At 41.3% G+C, this 25,029-nt stretch overlaps 1 protein-coding gene across 1 annotated transcript in view; it reads right to left on the reverse strand.

The window, feature by feature from the left end:
- Positions 1-12,971: 12,971 nt before the first annotated feature.
- LOC143959383 (uncharacterized) overlaps positions 12,972-25,029 on the reverse strand; it is a 51,272-nt gene continuing 39,214 nt past the window's right edge. The window contains exons 40-51 of the mRNA XM_077468022.1: positions 24,683-24,790; positions 22,945-23,052; positions 21,763-21,816; positions 21,076-21,183; positions 20,342-20,395; positions 19,426-19,533; positions 17,784-17,837; positions 17,575-17,682; positions 16,180-16,426; positions 15,867-16,057; positions 14,913-15,155; positions 12,972-13,616 (exon numbers count right to left, since the gene is read on the reverse strand). Of these exons, the coding sequence (XP_077324148.1) occupies positions 13,470-13,616; positions 14,913-15,155; positions 15,867-16,057; positions 16,180-16,426; positions 17,575-17,682; positions 17,784-17,837; positions 19,426-19,533; positions 20,342-20,395; positions 21,076-21,183; positions 21,763-21,816; positions 22,945-23,052; positions 24,683-24,790 (1,530 nt within the window). The 3' untranslated portion in view covers positions 12,972-13,469. The remainder of the gene's footprint in view (positions 13,617-14,912; positions 15,156-15,866; positions 16,058-16,179; positions 16,427-17,574; positions 17,683-17,783; positions 17,838-19,425; positions 19,534-20,341; positions 20,396-21,075; positions 21,184-21,762; positions 21,817-22,944; positions 23,053-24,682; positions 24,791-25,029) is intronic.

Here is a 25,029-nt window from a genome sequence, read left to right on the forward strand (position 1 = left end):
TTTTACACAAAGTTGTCACTAAATGATATATTGCTCACACATGCCATGGTTATATGTGGAATTGTACCCCAAAATACATTCTGCTGCTTCTCCTGAGTACGGGGATACCACATGTGGTCGACTTTTTGGAAGCCTAGCCGCGTACGGGGCCCCGAAATCCAAGCACCGCCTTCAGGATTTCTAAGGGCATACATTTGTAATTTCACTCCTCACTACCTATCACAGTTTTGAAGGCCATAAAATGCCAAGATGGCACAAAACACCCACAAATGACCCCATTTTAGAAAGTAGACACCCCAAGCTATTTGCTGAGAGGCATGTTGAGTCCATGGAATATTTTATATTTTGCCACAAGTTGCGGGAAAATTACAAACTTTTATTTATTTTTAAATTTTTTTCACAAAGTTGTCACTAAATGATATATTGCTCACACATGCTATGGGCATATGTGAAATGACACCCCAAAATAAATCCTGCAGCTTTTCCTGAGTACGGGGATACCACATATGTGGGACTTTTTTGGAGCCTAGCCGCGTACGGGGCCCCGAAAACCAAGCACCGCCTTCAGGCTTTCTAAGGGCATAAATTTTTGACTTCACTCCTCACTACCTATTACAGTTTTGAAGGCCATAAAATGCCAAGATGGCACAAAACCCCCACAAATTACCCCATTTTAGAAAGTAGACACCCCAAGCTATTTACTGAGAGGCATGTTAAGTCCATGGAATATTTTATATTTTGTCACAAGTTGCGGGAAAATTACAAACTTTTATTTATTTATTTATTTTTTTCCCAAAGTTGTCACTAAATGATATATTGCTCACACATGCTATGGGCATATGTGAAATGACACCCCAAAATAAATTCTGCTGCTTCTCCTGGGTACGGGGATACCACATATGTGGGACTTTTTGGGAGCCTAGCCGCGTACGGGGCCCCGAAAACCAAGCACCGCCTTCAGGCTTTCTAAGGGCGTAAATTTTTGACTTCACTCCTCACTACCTATTACAGTTTTGAAGGCCATAAAATGCCAAGATGGCACAAAACCCCCACAAATGACCCCATTTTAGAAAGTAGACACCCCAAGCTATTTGCTGAGAGGCATGTTGAGTCCATGCAATATTTTATATTTTTCCACAAGTTGCGGGAATATTACAAACTTTTTTTTTTTTCACAAAGTTGTCACTAAATGATATATTGCTCACACATGCCATGGGCATATGTGAAATGACACCCCAAAGGCCATGTTGAGACCATTGAATATTTTTTTTTTTGTCCCAAGGGATTGAATAATGACAAAAAATTAAAAAACATTTTTTTTTTACAAAAAGTTGTCACTAAATGATATATTGCTCACACATGCCATGGTTATATGTGGAATTGCACCCCAAAATATATTCCGCTACTTCTCCCGAGTATGGGGATACCACATGTGTGGGACTTTTTGGGAGCCTAGCCGTGTACGGGGCCCCGAAAACCAAGCACCGCCTTCAGGCTTTCTAAGGGCGTAAATTTTTGACTTCACTCCTCACTACCTATTACAGTTTTGAAGGCCATAAAATGCCAAGATGGCACAAACCCCCCCCCCCAAATGACCCCATTTTGGAAAGTAGACACCCCTAAATTTAGGGGTACACTAGTGAGACTCACAGGTAAAAAAGCACCTAGGCTGTCAGCGACTGTATCAAAACGCTACAAAAAAAACTGTTAGCGATCGCAGGGATCAGGCCTGACTCTGCGAACGCTGCAGTTATGTGTGTTGTGTTTTGTAAGTGACAGTGATCGATCGATACTGCACTTGGGTGGGCTGGGCTGGGCTTGGCGGAGGGGCTAAACGCAGGTGCTAGCAGGTATCTGGGCTGATCCCGCTAACAATGCGTTTTGGGAAACCTAAATATATTTGATCAGATACTATATTACTAAGGGAGGTGTATGCTTTGCGCGTGGGTGTTGGCGGTACTGGCACTAACCTGACGCTGCCTGGGGCGACGCAGACCTTATCTGACCCTCAAACTTATATCACCCGCCGGGTGATCAGGGGGTTAAACCTTTATTAGGTAATAAATGGCGGGTGCCCTGAAACTATAAAAAAATAACTAACCAACCAGCGTCACCTGTAACAGTTATATGGTGATCACTGGTGAAAGGGTTAACTAGGGGGCAATCAGGGGGCTTTATGCGGTAGTATATGGGGGTCCCTGGCGCTGTAAAAAGCTGCGGCGAACCTAAATACCTACCTGCCTAACTAGCGTCACCTGTGACACTAATACAGCGATCAGAAAAACGATCGCTTATTAGGCTGGGTTCACACTGGAGCGATGCGGGAACGCCACGAATCCGCGGCGGGTTCCCGCATCACACTGCCCTATGCAAACTGCTGGGAGTGTCAGTGAAATGTTAATGACACCCCCAGATCAGTTTGCATATCGCAGTGCGATCTGCAAACTCGGACAGGAATCGGATCGCATGGTGTGAACACCCATGCGATCCGATTCTGCTGCGGACCAAAAAAAGGGTCCCGTGCGAGTTTGCTGCGGGTGCGATGCGAATTCAGCCATACTATCTGTATGGCTGAACTCGAATCGCACAGAGATTGGATGTGATTTGCACTGCAGTGCGGTGCAAAATCACATCCGTTCTCATAAACCGCTGCAATGTGAACCCAGCCTTTGTGACACTGGCGGCGGGGGGTGATCACGGGGGTTAAACCTTTATTGGGGGGGTTAGGGGGGTACCCTAGAACTAAAGGGGGCTAACCCTAACTGCCCTAACAGTTATTACAGTCACAAATGACACCAATGCAAAAAAAAAAAAGAATGGCACGGACAGGTAAATGGGCGTACATGTACGTCCCTTTGAATTTGCCACTGTGCCATCACGTGTGCGCCAATCGGGACCTCCATGAGCCCGATCGCGGGTCCCGCGGACTCGAACGCCACAGGGATACCCACGATTGTCTCATGGGGAGGAAGAAATGGGAGATGTCGATGTATACAGCATCTCCCCGTTCTGCCTAGCAACAAGTAACACTAATCTCTGCTCCCTGTGATTGGAGCAGAGATCAGTGATCTTTAAAACACAGCCACGCCCCCCACAGTTAGCAACACGCCCCGAGGACACACTTAACCCCTACACTGCCACCTCCTGGTTAACCCCTTCACTGCCAGTGTCATTTACACAGAAATAAGAGCATTTGTATAGCACTGATTGTTGTATAAATGGCAATGGTCCCAAAAATGTGTCAAAAATGTCCGATGTGTCCGCCATAATGTCGCAGTCACAATAAAAAACGCTGATCGCTGCCATTAGTAGTAAAAAAAATTATTAATAAAAATGCCATAAAACTATCCCCTATTTTGTAAACGCTATAACTTTTGCGTAAACCAATCAATAATCGCTTATTGCAATTTTTTTTACCAAAAATATGTAGAACAATACGTATCGGCCTAAACTGAGGAAAAAAAATGTTTTTTTAATATATTTTTGGGGGATATTTATTATAGCAAAAAGTAAAAAAGAATGCGTTTTTTTTCAAAATTGTCTCTCTTTCTTTGTTTATAGCACAAAAAATAAAAACCGCAGAGGTGATCAAATACCACCAAAAGAAAGCTCTTTTTGTGGGAAAAAAAGGACATCAATTTTGTTTGGGAGCCACGTTGCACGACCGCGCAATTGTCAGTTAAAGCGACGCAGTGCCGAATCGCAAAAAAGGGCCCCGTTTTTTTGCTGCAAATCGGTCCGGGGCTTAAGTGGTTAAATAAATCTATACGGTTAACATTTACAGTTATTTTTTTTTTTTAAGCCCATATGCAAATTACCTCTTTATCATTTTTCTTTTGGTGGTATTGGGTTTTTTGCAAACACAATATGTTGTACTTTCTGTCATAAAACATATCCAATAAAATCAAATTTCGTTATAAATTTAGGCCAAAATGTATTCTGCTACATATCTTTGGTAAACAAAAAATCCCAATTAGTGTATATTATTTAGTCTGTAGGAAAGTTATAGCATCCACAAACTATGGTATACAGTATATATCTGAAAATTGATCAATCATTCATTGAGGCCCTTATAATGTCAAGATAGTACAAATAACCCCCCAAATTGCAAGGTTTCCACATCCTGCGGAGAAGTTATTGTCCTGCTTAGCTTAGTATCGTCCACATATACTGTTTACCCCATCCTCCACATCATTTATGAACAAAATAAATAGGATTGGTCCCAGCACAGAACCCGGGGGACCCCATTACCCACCCCTGACCATTCCAAGTACTCCCCATTTATCACCACCCTATGAACTTGCCCTTGTAGCCAGTTTTCAATCCATGTACTCACCCTATGGTCCATGCCAACAGACCTTATTTTGTACAGTTAACATTTATGGACAACTGTGTCAAATGCTTTTGCAAAATCCAGATACAGATACACCATGTCTATGGGTCTTCCTTTATCTAGATGGCAACTCACCTCCTCATAGAAGGTTAATAGATTGGTTTGGCAAGAACGATTCTCCATGAATCCATGCCGATTACTGCTAATGATAATGTTCTCATTACTAAAATCTTGTATATAGTCCCTTATCATCCCCTCCAAGAGCTTGCATACTATTGATGTTAGGCTAACTGGTCTGTAATTTCCAGGGATGTATTTTGGGCCCTTTTTAAATATTGGTGCTACATTGGCTTTTCCCAAATCATCTGGTACCTTTCCAGTCAGTAGACTGTCAGTAAAAATTAGGAACAATGGTCTGGCAATTACTTGACTGAGTTCCCTAAATACCCTCGGATGCAAGCCATCTGGTCCTGGTGATTTATTAATGTTAAAGAGGAGAGCCAGTTTAAAAAAAACATTATTTTTAAAGTCAGCAGCTGCAAACACTGTAGCTGCTGACTTTTAATAAGCACACTTACCTGTCCAGGGCTCCCGCGATGTCGGCCGCCCGAGGCTGACCCGTCCCTCGGGTCCCGGCGCTGCCATTTTAACTAAGGGAAACAGGCACTGGAGCCTTGCGGTTTCACTGCCCGTTTCCTACTGCGCATGCGCGAGTCGTGCAGCGCTTTGTGAATGGGGCGCGCTGTGTTCTGGGACACCCAGTTCCCAGAGCACAGCGCGACCCATTACCCAGAAGACGCCACACGGAGGAGAGAAGACCGAAGATCACCGCGGAAGAGGAAGAGGCAGATTAGGACGATGTGCCTAGCAACAGGCATTTCTGGTATGTTAAAAAAAAAAAATCATTATTTTTTTTTTCTGATTTTTTTCCCAAATTTTTATGTATTTTTGTTTTTCAGGGTGGCCCTCCACTTTAAGTTTCCCAAGTCTAATTTTAATTCTGTCCTCTGTTAACCGTGGAGGTGCTTCCTGTGATGTGGCATAAGGATTGGTTGATTGAAGCCCCCCTGAGGAAAATAATAAATTCAATACCTTCGCCATCTCCCCATATTTTGTAATCAGATGTTCTTCCTCATTCTTTATATGGTCTGTCCTCCTTTTTTACTGTTTACATACTTCCTATACTCGTCCTAATTGCACCCTTACATTTCTTGTTGCATTCTTTATAAAGTCTGAAAGCTGATGATGATCCCTTAACCTTGTGTTTTTAAATGCCTTCTCCTTTGCTTTTATATGCACTTTTACATTGGAGTTAAGTCATCCAGGACTTTTTTTCGCTCTTTTAAATGTATTATTTATTATGGGATGCATTGGCTAATGCCCTTATTTAATATGCTCTTAAAGCAAACCCATCTCTCCTCTGCGTTCTTTGTTCTTAAGATTTTATCACAATTCGTGCCTTCTAACAAGGTTCGTAGTTTAGGGAAGTACGTTCTTTTGAAATTCTGTGTCTTTGTATTCCACTTATGTTTCCTATTTGTGTGATTTATACTGAAGCCAATTGACCTGCGATCACTGTTTCCTAAATTGCCCCATATTTCCACATCTGTGATCAGGTCTGTATTGTTGGTAATCAGTAGATCCAGTAAGGTTACTTTCACACTGAGGCACTTTACAGGCACTACAGCGCTAAAAATAGTGCCTGTAAAGCGCCTCTCCTGTGTCTCTAGTGTAAAAGCCTGAGGGCTTTCACACTGGAGCGGTGCACTTGCAGGACAGTCAAAAAAGCAGCGCTATAGGAGCGGTGTATTCACCACTCCTAAAGAGCCCCTTCCCATTGAAAACAATGAGGCAGCACCGCAAACCCACCGCTTTGCCAGTGGTTTTAACTCTTTTTCTGCCGCTAACAGGGGTTAAAACTGCCCCGCTAGCGGCCAAATAGCATGGCTAAAGCAATGGTAAAGTGGTGCTAAGTATAGCTCCGGTTTACCGCCGACACCCACAATGTCCAAGTCTGAAAGTAGTCCTACGCTTTATTTCTAGTTTGTGCGTCTACCATCTGAACCATGAAACTGTCTTGCAAGACATTTAGGAACTGGCGAGCCTTAGGCGAATGCGTGGTTCCCTCCACCCAGTCTATGTCTGGAAAATTAAAATCCCGCCATTATGATAACACCTCCTTTCCTTGCTGCTAATCCAACTTGTGATAGGAGATCCGTCTCCCCCTCCTCCCTCAGATTAGGGTGCCTATAGCATATATTCCAAGTAATATTTTCCCCTTAGCTTCATCCCTTTGGAGCTCTACCCATAAGGATTCCATCTCCTCCCTAGCTTCCTTAGTGATGTCATCTCTCACATTCACTTATACATTATTCTTGATATATAGGCATACCCCTCCCTCTTTTTTACCATCCTCTATCCCTGCAATAAAGGGTATACCCTTGAATGATTGCCAGCCAATAATGAGAGCTGTTGAACCAGGTCTCTGAAATTCCCACCAAATCCAAATCCTCCTTGTACAACAGTATCTCTAGTTCACCCATCTTGTCCGCCAGACTCCTGGCATTGGTGAACATGCCACATAATTTAGACCGGCCGCATACTATCCTCTTATTGGGTGTTCTGAGATTGCAACTAGGACTTATTACTATACTTACCTTGGATTTAAGTGCTTTAGTCAACCTACCACTAATTTACCACTAATGCCCCCAATACTACCCTCTGGAATATGTTCTGTGCTGACCCCCCGTCAGCTAGTTAAAAAACCCCTCTTACTTTTGGCCATCCCTATTCCCAGCTGATCTGCACCCTCATTTAGGTGAAGTCCGTCCCTTCTATAGTACCGGTTATCGACTGAGAAGTCGTCCCAGTCCTCCAGGAACCCAAACTCCTCCTACTACACCAGCTCTTCAGCCACTTGTTTACTTCCCTAATCTCCCACTGACTTTCTGGTGTGGCTCGATGTACTGGTAGTATTCCTGAGAATACTACCTTGGAGGTCCTTTTCCTCAGTTTAGCTCCCAAGTCCATAAAATTGTCTTCAGGACACTGAATCTTCCTCTGACTTTGTCATTGGTGCCAACGTGCACCATGACAGCAGGGTCTTCCCCAGCCCCTCCTTGTAATCTGTCCACCAGATTTGTGGTGTGCTGACCCAGATCGCCCGATAGACAACATACAGTTTGGTGCTTCAGGTCTTTGTTACAGATTGTCCGCTCTCGCCTTCTAAGAATTGAGTCCCTCTACCACCAGAATCTGTCTTTCCTTTCCCTTCGCTTCGCCCCCACTCTTACTGGAGGAGTTCTTCCTCCGGGAGCTAGGAGAGTCCCACAGCTCCAGCAGTGCTGATCCCTGACTGGTTTCACCAATATCACTCAATGGAGCGTACTTATTTGAATGGATCGGCCTCCCTGGCACTTCCCCCTCCACCCTTCCTGACTGTCACCCATCTGCTCTTTCCTAGTGCCTGCACCTCTTTGTCTCCACCCACTTCTATGCTGGCACCTGCCGTGTATGTCCCTGGTTCTCCTTTAGTATGGAGGGACTTCTCAGTGCTGACAGTTGCTTCGCCAGATTCAAAACCTGAGCTTCCAGGGAAACAATGTGCTTATATTTTGCACAGCAGTATTCGCCCTTGATCGGATGATCAAGGAACACATACTTGCCTCAAGATGTACACTGAGTCGCATCTCCAAACCCACCGGGCATCTTACCTAATAATTTAATGAGGATTGGGGATTATACCCTGTCCAAATTACCTAACAACTAGCTTCCTTACACTAATACTCAACAAGACAATACACAGGTACTTGCTGACCAACGTGCACTTGCAGACCAACAAGTACTCGCTGACCAATCTGCACTAGCAGATCAACATGCACTCGCTTACCAATGTGCAATCACAGATTAACGTGCACTCACTGACCAACGTGCGCTCGCAGACCCACGTGCACTCACAGACCCACGTGCACCCGCTGACCAACGTGCACTTGCTCACCAACGTGCACACACACAATACACAAGTACTAACAATCCACACACGCTACTCAAAGAATACTCATGTACTTAGAATACACAGGTACACACTCACCCTACACAGGCACTTGACCCCTGTTACAACCTCTTGTTTTAACTCACCACTTAGTCCAGTTCCACTAACTGTTTTTTTAACTCACCACTTAGTCCGGTTCCACTTGGTCTAAGTTCCAGCAAGCTCAAAGATGAGCAGGCTCACAATAAGTTCTACAGTAGGTTATATAGGCCTCAAGCACCTGTGACCAATTAACCACTCCCCTTAATTTGTAGGCTGAAGGAAGCAAAGAAAAAAAAGCTGTTTGAAAAGTGACAGAAAAAGGTGTTAAAAAGCTACAAGAAAAAGCCCCAAAAATAACCTAAAAATGCAACCCAGCAATCTTCAGCAATCAAAAAGCAAATCTTGTTCACACTCTCCACTCAAGGTCCCCACCGTTTAGCTTCCAACCAGTAGTCTGGTTCAGTGACAGTTGCATCTAGGAAAAATAGAGGAGCAGATCTTTTTTATTGAGAACTTGACAGAGGGTCTAACCCTTTCCTACGCTATCTACAACTAAAACTACAATGTTTCCTTTTCATATACTTAACCAGTTGCCGACCGCCGCACGCCGATGTACGTCGGTACAATGGCACGGGCAGGCATAAGGACATACATGTACGTCCCTTGCCTCCCGCGGGTCGGGGGCCCGATCGGGCCCCCGCCCGGTGCCTGCGGCGGTCGGTATTCGTACGGGAGCGATCCCGGACGAGGGGACGGCCATTCATTCATGGCCACCCCCTCGCGATCGCTCCCGACGAATAGAAATCCACGGTGACATCACTTCCTCTCCTGTAATGTAAACACAGGAGAGGAAGTGATGTATTCTCTCCTCCGTGTCGGTATTTTTCGTTCCGACACGGAGGAGAGCGGATCAGTAAGTTGCACCAACACATCCCACACACAGTAGAACATGCCAGGCACACTCACACCCCCCCTTTACCCCCCGATCACCCCCCCAATTACCCCTGCCCCCCAGTCACAATGACACCAATGTCATTTTTTTTTTTTTTTTTTTTTTTTTTGCATTGGTGTCATTTGTGACTGTAATAACTGTTAGGGCAGTTAGAGTTAGCCCCCTTTAGTTCTAATGTACCCCCCTAACCCCCCCAATAAAGGTTTAACCCCGTGATCACCCCCCGTCGCCAGTGTCACTAAGGCTGGGTTCACATTGCAGCGGTTTATGAGAACGAATGTGATTCGCACCGCACTGCAGTGCAAATCACATCCGATCTCTGTGCGATTCGAGTTCAGCCATTCGCCGCACCCGCCGCACCCGCCACACCCGCCGCACCCGCCGCAAATTCGCACGGGACCCTTTTTTTGGCCCGCAGCAGAATCGGATCGCATGGGTGTTCACACCATGCGATCCGAGTTTGCAGATCGCACTGCGATATGCGAACTGATCTGGGGGTGTCAGTAACATTTCACTGACACTCCCAGCAGTTCGCATAGGGCAGTGTGAACTGCCGCCGGGAGGCATGCGATGCGGGAACCCGCCGCGCATTCGTGGCGTTTCCGCATCGCTCCAGTGTGAACCCAGCCTAATAAGCGATCATTTTTCTGATCGCCGTATTAGTGTCACAGGTGACGCTAGTTAGGCAGGTAGGTATTTAGGTTCGCCGCAGCTTTTTATAGCGCCAGGGACCCCCATATACTACCGCATAAAGCCCCCTGATTGCCCCCTAGTTAACCCTTTCACCTGTGATCACCATATAACTGTTACAGGTGACGCTGGTTGGTTAGTTATTTTTTTATAGTTTCAGGGCACCCGCCATTTATTACCTAATAAAGGTTTAACCCCCTGATCACCCGGCGGGTGTCATTTGTGACTAATAACTGTTAGGGCAGTTAGGGTTAGCCCCCTTTAGTTCTAAGGTACCCCCCTAACCCCCCCAATAAAGGTTTAACCCCGTGATCACCCCCCGTCGCCAGTGTCACTAAGGCTGGGTTCACATTGCAGCGGTTTGAGAACGGATGTGATTCGCACCGCACTGCAGTGCAAATCACATCCGATCTCTGTGCGATTCGAGTTCAGCCATTCGCCGCACCCGCCACACCCGCCGCACCCGCCGCAAATTCGCACGGGACCCTTTTTTTGGCCCGCAGCAGAATCGGATCGCATGGGTGTTCACACCATGCGATCCGAGTTTGCAGATCGCACTGCGATATGCGAACTGATCTGGGGGTGTCAGTAACATTTCACTGACACTCCCAGCAGTTCGCATAGGGCAGTGTGAACTGCCGCCGGGAGGCATGCGATGCGGGAACCCGCCGCGCATTCGTGGCGTTCCCGCATCGCTCCAGTGTGAACCCAGCCTAATAAGCGATCGTTTTTCTGATCGCTGTATTAGTGTCACAGGTGACGCTAGTTAGGCAGGTAGGTATTTAGGTTCGCCGCAGCTTTTTATAGCGCCAGGGACCCCCATATACTACCGCATAAAGCCCCCTGATTGCCCCCTAGTTAACCCTTTCACCAGTGATCACCATATAACTGTTACAGGTGACGCTGATTGGTTAGTTATTTTTTTTATAGTTTCAGGGCACCCGCCATTTATTACCTAGTCTCACTAGTGTACCCCTAAATTTAGGGGTGTCTACTTTCCAAAATGGGGTCATTTGGGGGGGGTTTGTGCCATCTTGGCATTTTATGGCCTTCAAAACTGTATTGCCCTTAGAAAGCCTGAAGGCGGTGCTTGGTTTTCGGGGCCCCGTACGCGGCTAGGCTCCCAAAAAGTCCCACATATGTGGTATCCCCGTACTCAGGAGAAGCAGCAGAATTTATTTTGGGGTGTCATTTCACATATGCCCATGGCATGCGTGAGCAATATATCATTTAGTGACAACTTTGTGAAAAAAAAAAAAAAAAAAAAAAAGTTTGTAATTTTCCCGCAACTTGTGGCAAAATATAAAATATTCCATGGACTCAACATGCCTCTCAGCAAATAGCTTGGGGTGTCTACTTTCTAAAATGGGGTCATTTGTGGGGGTTTTGTGCCATCTTGGCATTTTATGGCCTTCAAAACTGTAATAGGTAGTGAGAAGTGAACTCAAAAATTTACGCCCTTAGAAAGCCTGAAGGCGGTGCTTGGTTTTCGGGGCCCCGTACGCGGCTAGGCTCCCAAAAAGTCCCACATATGTGGTATCCCCGTACTCAGGAGAAGCAGCAGAATTTATTTTGGGGTGTCATTTCACATATGCCCATGGCATGTGTGAGCAATATATCATTTAGTGACAACTTTGTGAAAAAAAAAAAAAAAAAAAAAAAGTTTGTAATTTTCCCGCAACTTGTGGCAAAATATAAAATATTCCATGAACTCAACATGCCTCTCAGCAAATAGCTTGGGGTGTCTACTTTCTAAAATGGGGTCATTTGTGGGGGTTTTGTGCCATCTTGGCATTTTATGGCCTTCAAAACTGTAATAGGTAGTGAGAAGTGAACTCAAAAATGTACGCCCTTAGAAAGCCTGAAGGCGGTGCTTGGTTTTCGGGGCCCCGTACGCGGCTAGGCTCCCAAAAAGTCCCACATATGTGGTATCCCCGTACTCAGGAGAAGCAGCAGAATTTATTTTGGGGTGTCATTTCACATACGCCCATAGCATGTGTGAGCAATATATCATTTAGTGACAACTTTGTGTAAAAAAAAAAAAAAAATTTTTTTTTTGTCATTATTCAATCGCTTGAGGCAAAAAAATAAAATATTCAATGGGCTCAACATGCCTCTTATCAATTTCCTTAGGGGGTCTACTTTCCAAAATGGGGTCATTTGGGGGGGTTTTGTACTGCCCTGCCATTTTAGCACCTCAAGAAATGAGATAGGCAGTCGTAAACTAAAAGCTGCGTAAATTCCAGAAAACGTACCTTAGTTTGTAGATGTGACAACTTTTGCGCAAACCAATAAATATACAATTATTGACTTTTTTTTTACCAAAGACATGTGGCTGAATACATTTTGGCCTAAATGTATGACTAAAATTGAGTTTATTGGATTTTTCTAATAACAAAAAGTAGAAAATATCATTTTTTTTCAAAATTTGCGGTCTTTTTACGTTTATATCGCAAAAAATAAAAATCGCAGAGGCAATCAAATACCATCAAAAGAAAGCTCTATTTGTGGGAAGAAAAGGACGCAAATTTTGTTTGGGTACAACATTGCATGACCGCGCAATTACCAGTTAAAGCAGCGCAGTGCCAAAGTGTAAAAAGACCTCTGGTCATTTACCAGCAAAATGGTCCGGTCTGAAAGTGGTTAAGAAGGCCCTAAACACCTACAAACTAAATTTTTACCCATCCAAAAATGAATTGTTTGTGAGCACTGGACTAGTTTTTAAAATTTTCACAATTTATTAAAACATCTCACATATACAAAACACAAACACTTAAAAAAAAAAAAAAAACCTCCCTCAGCCCAGTCAAGATGATGAGTTTTCCGATAACATGAAATACAATGAACACCGGAATTTTAGAATGATTGGCCATTCCAAGTGTTTTACTGGCTTCTGGGCACAGCATTTGGTCTTTTTCCAATAATTGCCACCAACCCCAGACAATTAACACAATACAACTTGATATGAAAAAAGTTGGATGTTAAGCTTTATTAGCACCATTGAATATGTTCAAGTACCTTAATTAGCACCTCTGCACAATTTTATTGCTCACTCAACACCATTTTTGACTTGCTGGAAATCAGATGATACTTTGAGTTATTTAAACCCTACAGATGTTGTTGGTTTTTAACTTCCTCCATTAAAGATATTCAAAAGGCCACAAATGGTGCAAGTTTTCACGTTTTTTTATTTGGGTTTTTCATTTTTTGTTACAAAAGCTGACAATTATTTTCTTTCCAAAACGTGATGTTAAACTCATGGAAGACTTCCAACTTTGTGTTGACTTGTATTAAATTGCATTGCACGATGCTCCCTTATTGTTCCTTCTCTTTTGCCCAAGGTGGAATCACATCGACAGTTGGAAAAACACATGGAATGTGTCAGCTTTTGTTGTTGCGAATAAAACAGGGCAAAGAGAGGATGGTTCTTAAGTTAGTTTTTTGGACTGTAATAGTTCATGTTATTTGAAACAGACTGGGCCAATTTCAAATCCAATTTCCTGATCATGACCACCAATGTCCAAAGGTGCAATGTCTAGGATGGGTAAGCGTGACGGCTTGTTGGTTCTGTACTCTATGACTGTTTTGCCCCATTCGCCGGTATGTTTCTGAAAGGAAAAGGTAAAAAGCGAATCAGTTATGGGTCCGTCATTTTACTTGGGCCATTTACTCCATCTGGGAGCCATTTTTTTTTCAATAACAAAGGAATTACTAATTCATAATTCATGACAGTTTTCAACCAAAATGTTTTTGTTGCCCTTTTTTCCTTTTTGCATCTCTGAATTAGATCCCTCAACCCACAACGTTGTTCGATTATAGAGCAGGTTTTCGCAAAAAGGGTTTAATCGAACCTTAGGGTTTCTCCAAAGGTTGCTAGGAGTTCCTTGAGCAATGAGCAAGTTCTGCCTCTCAGATAAGCTCCCATTGACACCATTGATCCATTTAGCTATCTGTAAGGGGTAGTTCTTCCCAATGATTACATGTGCAAGGAGCATTCTTCCCACTGATCATCACACCAATGTATTATGAGTTTTAGATATAGTAATTTGTAGCAGGGGTTCCCTGAGACCAGAAAGATTTTTCAAAGGTTCCTCTGTGTGGAAAAGTTTGAGAAAGGCTGTTCTAGAGAGTTAAATCATGTGACAATGGGGGTTATTTACGAATGGCAAATCCACTTTACACTGAAAGTGCAGTCGCTGTAGATCTGAGGGGAAGATCTGAAATGAGGGGAAGCTCTGCTGATTTTATCATCCAGTCATGTGCAAGCTAAAATTATGTTTTTTTATTTTCCTTGCATGTCCCCCACCGATCTACAGTGACTGCACTGCCAAGTGCACTTGTAGTGCAAATTGGATTTGCCTTTCGTAAATAACCCCTATGTCTTCTACCTATCAGATTGTCTGCTTTGAGTTCCTAGATCTGCTCACCTGCTGTACCTATCATGATGGGCTCCTACTCTCCATGCTGGACTTTTTCATTTATAATACAGAGATTGTAGCAATAGGGGCTAGAGCACAGAAAGACAGGGCCACCCACAACCTTCAGTTGAACCAGGACAGAGCTGGGGATTACAGGAAGAAAATCTTACTCTTGGAGCATCCAAGGCCTATAAGAAGCCTAGAACTGACTCTAGCAGTGGGCTGTTTGATTGCTTATGGCACCACTCAAAGTAGAAGTGAAAGCATTCCCCTATGTCACAGAACATGGGATGCAGGCTTGTTTTGATACCAATCCATGGGGTTAGTAAATGTACATGGATGGCCACTAATCCTGACCAGCCCAGGTGAATAAACGATGAAGCGTGGCATCAGCCTACATGTCAACTAACTGTGGTCTAGTGGACTGAAACTTTAATAAGCCACTTTGATTATTGTGGACCAATTTTGTTTTGCCCCTTGACCTACCGTGCAACCATCTTCGAGGACGCTGTACGTGAATCTGGTGTTGCCTTCTGCCCTCAGCTCAACATCGTTGGATCCTTGCAGGATGACGGCCTTCTTCAGGTTTCCAGTCTCTTCATCCATGTAGGCAATGCTGTTCTTGCAGTGGTAGGTGATGTTCTGAGAGGCTTGGTTAGCCAAAAGGCGCATGAAGGCGAGTTGAGTGGCCATGTCCTTGGCTGTTATTCCTTCGTCATGGTATTCAAACTGTTAAAGAGAAGGAATATGTTCTAGCTTAAATATTTGGATAAACATATACTTAAAAGAGAATACTGAAGCTTGAAAGAGTCATACACCTTTCACCTTTAACTATTCAGAACTGTTATTTTACCAATAGTTGTCACATATTTGCTTTGGAGTGTTTTGGGAAAGTAAAAGAGGTTTATAACATTATTAATGGTTATTTTAAATCCCTATTCTGTGTTTTATTGTGTTCTCTTGTGCAGTTTCATGTTCCCCAACCTTTGTTGGACAGTTGTGCTGTTGCTTCTCTCACCTGGGCGCCTCAGGCCTTTGCTTAACCAGGTAAAGAATACAGCATATCTCCCAGTTTTTTTCAATAAGGGAGACTATTCTGTCTCTCTTAAATACATAATGGAGGTTACATTATATGAAGGCTTCACATCAGTATGAGCTAATAAAGAATGGACAAGTCTCAGCAAAAAAATATGTATTGTGGCAGAATTTTAACAGATGGCTACTGAACCTAATATTATAGCACACGGGAAGCTTATTCTATAGCCTGCTTAAAATAAGGTAGTTTGGAGAGTTTTAGTCCAGATTGTGCTCTGCATACGTGTTATAGATGTAAAATCAACATGTATTTACACTCTAACTGTAGCCGACTGTTAAATAAAAGCTTTCAAAGGAAACACTCTTTGGTTCTATGTCTATACAAAGGCTAGAAATTGGACCCACCTGTGTGCCTCCATTAAGAATCTCGCCGAACCAGAGGTGCTTCTTCTCCTTGTTGGAGGTGTTGATGTACCAGTTCTTCTGTGTAATTTCATCTGGGTTGGCGTGGATGCAAGTCTCGCCAGAGGAGAAGTCGCAGAAGACTCTGATAGCATCAGAAGTGCAGCCTTGGTTGGGGTCAATCCAGTAGAATCCTAGAAAGGAAGTTTACAATGAGTATTTGTTGCAATGCGAGCTTTCTCCTCAAACCTATCTTATCACCTTATCCACATCTTAAGAAAAGCTGATATATAATCTGGGCAGGTTTTCTACTCACCACTTGTCCATTCAGGGTGGCTGAGTCTTAAGTCACGGCAAGTACGAGCAGGGTTCTTCCTGGAGCCTTCTGGGGTCAGGATGACCTCAATTTGTTGGTTCAGGGATTTTAAAGTAGCGTCAACTTCATAATCCTTAGGTTTGCGTTCAGGCTGGTCAGCTCTGTAATATTCACCGCCATCACCACCATCATATCCACCACCAGATGGACCAGCATGACCAGGAGGACCAGGGGGACCAGGTGGACCCTAAAATTTTACAAAAAAAAATAGTAAATACATACTGAAGTTTTAATGTTATAATGCACTTTATTTGTTAAATAGAAAATATGAAATCTAATTAAGCCACCCTTCTACTTTAACATCATCTTCTTTAGATTTGCAGAAACAAAAATGGAGAAATACCGCAATTACTGTGATCTTACATAGTCTGTGAACCAGCAAATTTTTGATTTGTTTGTAACCATCTAATATATGATGATCTAATTTATTATTTCTGTAAAGCACTAATTTATTCCACTCCAAAATTAAATGTATCATAACCCTAAGTAAGAAAAAACAGGCATAAGCTTCACCTAAGTATAAACCCCAAATTGGCCCCTAAGTCTAATCAATAAACTCAACATAACTTGTAAACTTAACATAAATGTTATCGGCCAGCTCATTAATGTAACCCTAAATGAACCATTAAACTCAACCTATCCCCTAAACCTGATGCTAAACCTATGCATTATTACAATGGCATCAGTTGTACCATTATGTGTGAATACTAGCATTAACAGCATCCTAAAAATTGTTTGCACCATAAAACAACACGCTAAAGTGACAGTTATCAAAAATTGCCACTAATTATTTTCTTTTACACTAAAGGCTATTGACTTATCTATAAGCATTATTTAATAACCCTCGTTAATTTTTTGCTTTTGCAGTTGTAAGACACCAAACTACCCAGTTATTGCAATTTTTTTTTTAATTTTCAAATGTGAGAACAGAATTTTGATTTAAGAATCCCTGATAATTGATCACCAGCACTTGTACAATTACGATTTTCCATTATGACTTTACAGCTCAATCACAGGCAGATATAAAATTCAAAAATGAATGCAGCTCTGTATGCATTGTTATATTGTTGCATTTATTTTTTAAGCTTAAGTACTTCTATTTGACTTGGAATCAGCCTTTTGCAATCTCATATAGAGCATTATTTAGACTGGGAGAGGGAAAGGCAGGACTGGGAACCAATCAGGTGTACTGCATTCAATTGTAATAACAAGGAACATGCTGATTTCCTGGAATTCTGTTTGCCTGGAGTTCAGGTTTATATTGAATAGTACATCAAAAGTTTCCTGAAGAAAGACACATTTGATTTTCTTCTTTTAAACTAAAAAAATACTTACAGCAGGACCAGTGAAACCAGCAGGACCACGTGGACCAACGGGACCCATGGCACCAGGATGTCCAGAACGACCCTCTTTGCCAGGAGGACCAGAGGGACCAGAGGGACCCTGTAATAAAAACAAAAAATGTTGTTTTATTAATAAAATAAAGAAACATTATACCTAAATATATGCCTCTGATTGGACATTGTTGGTTGATCATTACATACCCTTGGACCAACGGGACCAACAGAACCAGAGGGACCAGTCTCACCAGGAGTACCCTAAAGGAAAAAGAGAAAATCTATTATTAAAATTTTACTTAGATGTAATAAAATGAATCCCTAGTTTTGTGAGATAGAATATCAGGTTCTTATTGTCATCTTTTTCCCTGTTGGGAAGATTTACCATGACTTTTTGGCAGTGATAGGATTTTTTTCAATAAGGTTGTCGACAAAAAAATGTAAAACAAAATAAATTTTTTAGTGGAGTGGGGAAGAGTTAGAACTTAATGTTTTAATGCTGTTTGATCTTTCCTTTCCTGGTGACTAACATTCTCTCAATTCCTTGCCTGGATGGCTCAGGGACAGGAAGTGTGGGAAAATCTGCCCAACGGGGGTCATAGACAGAAAAAATAACCAGACAAAATTTGTCTTCCAAACTCTATCCAAACCTAAAGGAAAGATTTTTGGCTGGAGGTGGGCTTTAAAAATGGCCGAATGGAATTTGATAAACTACATTGCAATATACATTACAGTTCATGAAAATAATATTTATGTTTTAAAAAAGAATATTACATTCTTTGTATTACGATAGAACCACTGGTTGTGGCTAACCCTAAATTAACTAGAAATAGAAAGTGCGCCTTCAAAAGCAAAGGCAGCGACCATATTTCTGTCCGGATATGGTCCCTGAACCTGTCATATAATAATATAATATGAGGTAAATTATTAAAAAGCCATTTAACCTCTCTGAATTAGAGGAATAATAATTTGGTGTTGTGGGCATTGTTTGTTTAGAATTTTAAATGTCTTCTCTATATTGTCTGGGGGTTCCATTTTCCTTACCAGTCCAGAACTATCCCTTTGGATTTGCCTTTCTGCGACTTTGGAAGGAAAATTTGACCATAATTAAGGAACACTGTACTAAAGGAACACTGATAATTAAAGTTCTCTATAATACATTGAAAATAGAAGAGTTTATATATTAGGACCAGTGGTCACCCTTTGGAACTTATTTTCACCAAGAGTATACTCTGATGAAGCACTGTCTAGTTGTAAAACGTCTTAGAGATTTGTGTGTTACACACAATATGTTGTTCTACTGAATCTTCATTTTTCAAAAGATTTTATGAGCAGCAAATATGTGCTCTTACCTATTTCTGCTCTAATTAAACCTATATACGGTAAGTGATAAGGAACCAGACAGGAAGTGACAGGAAGTATAGTATAGAAAAGACAGGAAGTGGTAGGCCATATGGCTGGATCCATCAGATTTGTAGTCCATCTTTTAAAAATGGGAATATTGTGGAATAAAATTAAGTAATTAAATGAAGATGTAAGTAAAGTTCAACATACTCCACACATCTACTTTTAAAAAAAACAACATGTATTCAACTCTAGTGAGAACTGAGGCAGACATAGAGGCCTGTTTTATCGATCCTATATGCAAAACATTATTGAAGTATTTATTTCCCTACGTATAGTGTTGGATGATAGGCTGGTTCATTTTGAAATCTCCTTTGTGACTTTATAAATGAAACCTAGTAGTATTTGGACTTACTTTGCTCTCAGGATTTTTTATTTTTTTTTGCTTTGCATGTTTTTAATTACATATATTATAATTTATAAAGACTTTATTCTTTTTACTTACAGAAGGACCGGGAAGACCTGACAGACCATTGTGTCCTTTGCGACCATCCAGACCTCTGGCTCCTCTCTCTCCAGCTTCACCCTTGTCACCACGAACACCTTGTGGACCCTACAAGTAAAAGGTGGTTAGATAATCGCAGCTTGCAGACCACTGTTGTAGACTAAACCATAAACCTTTGACGTTTACAATAGAAAACATATTTAGAATGGTTTTAAAAAATAAACCAAATAGGTATTTGTCCTAAGAAATCTTACAAAATGGTAGCAGGTACTGGAGATCAATTTGGTGGGCAATACAGGAGTCTATATAAAATTGACTTTGCTTACCTTTATCTGGCCCTTGGGGCACTATTTTCATGCACTAATACCAACCCATTTACACCAATTATGGGGCACTATTCCTACCAATAACACCAACAATGGGGCCCAACGACACCAATGGTCGGGCACAATTCCTCCCAATGACACCAACAATGGGGTGCCATTCCTCTCACACCAAAGATGGGGCATTGCTTGTTCCCACTTACTTCGGGACCTTTTCTACTTCCACTGGCCACAATCCGGCCCCTCTTAAGGACAGTAAACTAGCTCTTTGTTTAGAAAGTTTGGAGACACCTGGTCTACAACAACCACAAACACCAATCCTTTTTCCCTTTATTATCTGTATATGTTTTCAGCAACATTCCCTATTATATATGCTGTGAGTTCCATACACTAATTCTTCTGTGTTGTTTTTAAAGGATCTCCCATCCTGATTTTAGTTATGGTTGAAATTTGGTAGGCTAAATACTCCTGTGACAAGATCATCCAGAATGACCACCCATAATGCAACCTCGATGAAAGGTTCAAGAGGTAGATCGAAACATGAAACAAGCTTTCAAGATTTTGAATGTTAATATACAGTATAAGATACTTACAGCAGGACCTCTTGGACCAGATGGGCCAGTGATACCAGCAGGACCAGATGGACCCTAAATGGTGAAAAACATGAATAAAATGATATATACAGTAAACAAGTCACAAACTATTGGCTGATCAATGATTACCCCCTATTTGTTATCTGCTGCTGTTTTCCAATCTAACACCCCTTTAATTAATTTAAGAGTAGACTTTGAGCAGTGGTAGACTTACGGCGAATACCCATTTGATCCCTTAAGCAAAAATGTCCTGATCATGTGGTCTACTACATTATTTATGGAATACTGAATGTTTAAGAACACCCCCTCTAATATAGATTGCCTGCAAACTAATGTCTCACTAATACTTGAAACCTATATCATACTACTTCAACCACAAGGCATTCACATATGTTGTGATGTGCTATAACACGTGTGCTTCTGGTTATTGCATATATGCATTGCCACTGAGGAAATGTTGGTGTAATGTATACAATTAATGTAAATAAGATACCTCTCACCCAAATGTAAAACTGGAGTTTGCCAATTTCCTATATATTGTAAGGTCAGTACATTTATATACTGTATATGTATCTACTCTTTCCAAGACATTGAGACTTGAAAATAATCTGCCTGTTTTGGTTTTATCTATATGATGTACAAGAATTACAGTTATTGTCTGATACAGAAAAAGCAATGATAATACCACTAAACATGATAAACAAATTGTAAATGTATAAACGCTGTCAACTTACAGTTTCACCACGGTTTCCAGATTTACCAGCAGCTCCAGCAGAACCAGCTGGGCCGGGAGCTCCAGCAAGACCAGAGGATCCAGTGTTGCCAGGATAACCACGCTCTCCCTAAAAGTGAACACTGAATGTTAATGTTGCAGTAAGAAGAATAGCTGAATAATAATGGTATTTAGATGTTTAACTTGAGCCACAGAGAGCATTCAAACTCCTCTTGGGTCATAAAACTTATTTAGAAATTGAGCTGGCAGAAATGGTAGTTGTCTCAAGAATTGGCTGATACATGACCATCAATCCTACAGGTCAGTTGCCTTCAAAAAAATTGCAGATGCTACAGAACGTGGTAGGGGAGCAGAAAGGGATCTTGGGTAAAGTGAATGGGACATCTCCATAGTACTGAAAGACTATTTAAACTGGCAGGTTTCTGGCTGCCTTGATAGTTATCAGGAAACATTATTATGGGTTTACATTTTTGATCAAGCCCAGCTACCCAAGGCAGCTAGCCAAGACTTTATCTGAACTTTAAGGAAGAAATGGCTGTTGTACCAACCAAATATGTTCTTCCTTTCATTCCCTCTCAGTTGAGCATATGACACCATGGAACAGGATTATTAAATGCTATTGTCAATATAGACAGTTTTTGTTTTAAGCTCTTGACACATCATGTTATATTTGGTACATCAAACTTACCTTAGGGCCTGGAAGACCGTCACGACCAGGAGGACCATCGTTACCAGGGTTGCCCTAAAAAGTAAGAAAAAAATAAAATATGTTAATTTTAATGAAACAAACATCCTGTTGTTAGAAAAGCAGTGTGATAGTGACTACAAAGTACCTGGATGTAGTTAGTTATTAGGATATACTTTATCTTTTTTACTTTCATGAATGCAAGTTTGTAACTTTATGGCCTTTTGATTAAACATCAAGAAGAAATTAGTTAAATGTGAGCATTTTGTAGTTTGTGTAACACACTTTCCTATCTACCTAATAAAACGGAAAATAAAAAATAATATTTTACGATTTTTTTTTTTTTGCATAAATGAGCTGATTATTTATTTTAAAGTACAGTAATAAGTATTGTAAAGACCAGCCTGCAAGGTGGACAGGGCAGTTCAAGTAGCCCTTACATGTTTTTGAAGTTCAAGGAGCCTAACTTTCAATGCAAAGCTTTGGGTAGTAATTTGCAGGAATCATTAGTGAGTGGAAACCAGAGCCTAAACATCCACAAGTCAATGTAGGCAGGATCCTAAGGCACTGTTAATGTCCATAGGGTGCAAACTACAGTACTAATGCTTGTGTAGCAAGCCAGATAGCCAAAGCTGTTCACCTCATTCCCCATTAATCCACCAATTATATGGATGGGCTGTTGCCTTTGTGATATTGCAGGTGGTATAGAAGTAATTGAGAACAAAGGAATCTTGGGTAAAGTAAATAGGGCATCTAAAAATAATGACATTTTACCTAAGCTGGCAAAATATATACCTAAAACCACTGAGAAGAGAACATATTAATAGTGGAAGCATATGAAGAGGTTCTGTCCAGAATAAGGACTACAATCCAGGACTTACAACCAAGAACTTTAGTTACTTTTTACTTTAACAGACTTGTATACATTGTAAAGAATAATCAATAAAAAACACCTATACAAAACAGTGACCTAAGAATTCATTGTTTATCCAGTTTGGTTATAAAATGGGCAACTTTTACATATCCGGAAACAGAAGACATTGGCTAAGAAGATTATTGATCCACAAATGTTTATCTAATATTTTCTCTCACCTCTGTTCCTCTTCTGTTTTTACATAATCTTATATTACCAGACTTTGACCTTTATATGTATTTTAAACCTCCTGATTTTAATTTACTACTTACATCACGACCAGCCTCTCCGGAATGACCAACTGGACCAGGAGAACCAACAGAGCCAGGGGGACCACGGGGACCAGAAGAACCAGCAAGACCAGAGGGACCAGGCTCACCCTAAAGTGGATAAAAGCAAACTTTGTCTATTATACAGGAGACTTAAACTTCTCAACAGTCCAACTTATTAACTTCCAAGTCTACAGAGTAACCTAGAAAATGTTGTTCTGATGTTTTTTTTCAGGTAATAAGTAAAGAAAAATCTGGATAATGTCTATTCTCAAAAAGATTACAAAGCACATATGGCAATTCTTAATGGTCAACTTAAGTTTACTGGCTCCTTTCAGCCCACCCTAAGCAATCTAGATATATTTTCTCTTGTTCCCCAAGCCCTACTCCAAAGAAGCCATGGTTTTCAATATTTCTGAAACAGCTATATGCAGTTTTGAATACATTTCTGTAAAATATTAGACTGTATCTTTGTGGTGAACCAGTAGCTTTGGATGTACAGCTAACTCTGGGGGGAAAAATAATTATCTGCATGATTCCATGCACTATTCTGAATTAAGGAATGTTCTTCCTATTGGGATTTGTGAAGGAAGCAATAAAGGCAGAAGTAGACCAAAAAGGTTCATTGAGATGCTCCCAATAGAAATTGCTATTCTAAGAGAATCATACTTCTAAACAACAGGAACTGATATTTGTTTTTTCATTATGCTAGTTGATGTTTGATCCTTAACCTCCATCCTATTATCACAGGTAGAATTCAAATATTCTGTCTTGTTGGTAGGGAATTAATAACCCCCCCCCATAATTGTTTTCATTAATTTATTTATTTATTGCTGCCTTTGTCCCATTGGGAAAATGTTCCTGCATTTCATTTTCAAGAGACACAACAGAAGGTAAAAGGAATCCCTCCAAGGTGAGCTGTTATTATGGTGTCTACATTGGAAGATACCTCTTCACCACCTGCTTTGTTGATGAGCATAACTTTTGGCTCTTCCATCACTTTGTGTCTCGTTAACAATGGTTTCCAGGATGACTCAGAAATGTAAAAATTCCAAGGCAGCATTAAAATTTGACAGGGGTCTTATTTTATCCAAAACTTAAAAAAAAAAAAAAAAAAAAAAAGTTTGGCTATAGGATATGCACATGGGCAACTGTGCTGTATTTGCATTGTAGTTGCTGTTGGATTCATTAGCATGAGGTCACTATTGTGAACCCCTGTGTGGTACATACTAGCCAAGTTTGGTCTACTTTTCATTAATGGCTGTAACATTTCAATAATGATTTCTAAAGAGCCTTGGGGCAAATGAGATCCAATGCAAGCACAAAGCACATGCAAGCCACTTGCCTGTGTGCATAAAACTCCCATACACAGGCCCAGTGTCTGCGAGATAAACTTTTTTTTAGTCTCAACCTGTTCAGCCTGTCAAAAACCATTGAAAACGGCCATACTCAGAAATTAAAATTACCCCATTTATATTGACCACAATACCAAGCCGAAAGAACGATCTGGCTTAACAATCAAGTGAAAGTGGTCATTGAATAACTTCAAGATCCAGAAGCATGGCTTGACCAAGCATTCCTCTTTTACACTAACATATACTCTATATGGAAAATAATTTAAATGTCTTGCCCAGTACTCTCAAGTGTGGTCACTTCCAGGTCCACTAATGTCATATAAAGGACATTTATGAAATGTTTGCTGTGGGTTTAAAATGTAAATATGGTTAATCAATGTTCTTACGTTTGAGCCAGGTCCACCAGGAAGACCACGTTCTCCTCTTGTTCCAGGAAGACCAAGAATACCACGAGCACCCAGAACACCAGAGGGGCCAGAAGCACCAGGGGGTCCCTATTTGCAAATACAAAATATAAAAGGGTTATTACTTTTGTGATTTCATGATACTATTATATTTCTGCACTGGACAAATAAAAAAATCCATTGCTGACCTGCGCACTCTGCAGTGTTATAAAAAAATGTTGTCGGCTCTGCCTAGTTCACCTCTGTGAACCACCGAACACCTTCCTTATGTTATAAAGAGGGAGGTGTTCTATAGTCCTTACATACTTTTTGTCCTAGGTTTATATGCT

Source organism: Lithobates pipiens, unplaced genomic scaffold (genome assembly GCF_037356315.1).
Source record: "Lithobates pipiens isolate NorthernLeopardFrog02 unplaced genomic scaffold, aLitPip1_a1.2 Scaffold_72, whole genome shotgun sequence".
In the NCBI taxonomy this organism is placed as follows: domain Eukaryota; kingdom Metazoa; phylum Chordata; class Amphibia; order Anura; family Ranidae; genus Lithobates; species Lithobates pipiens.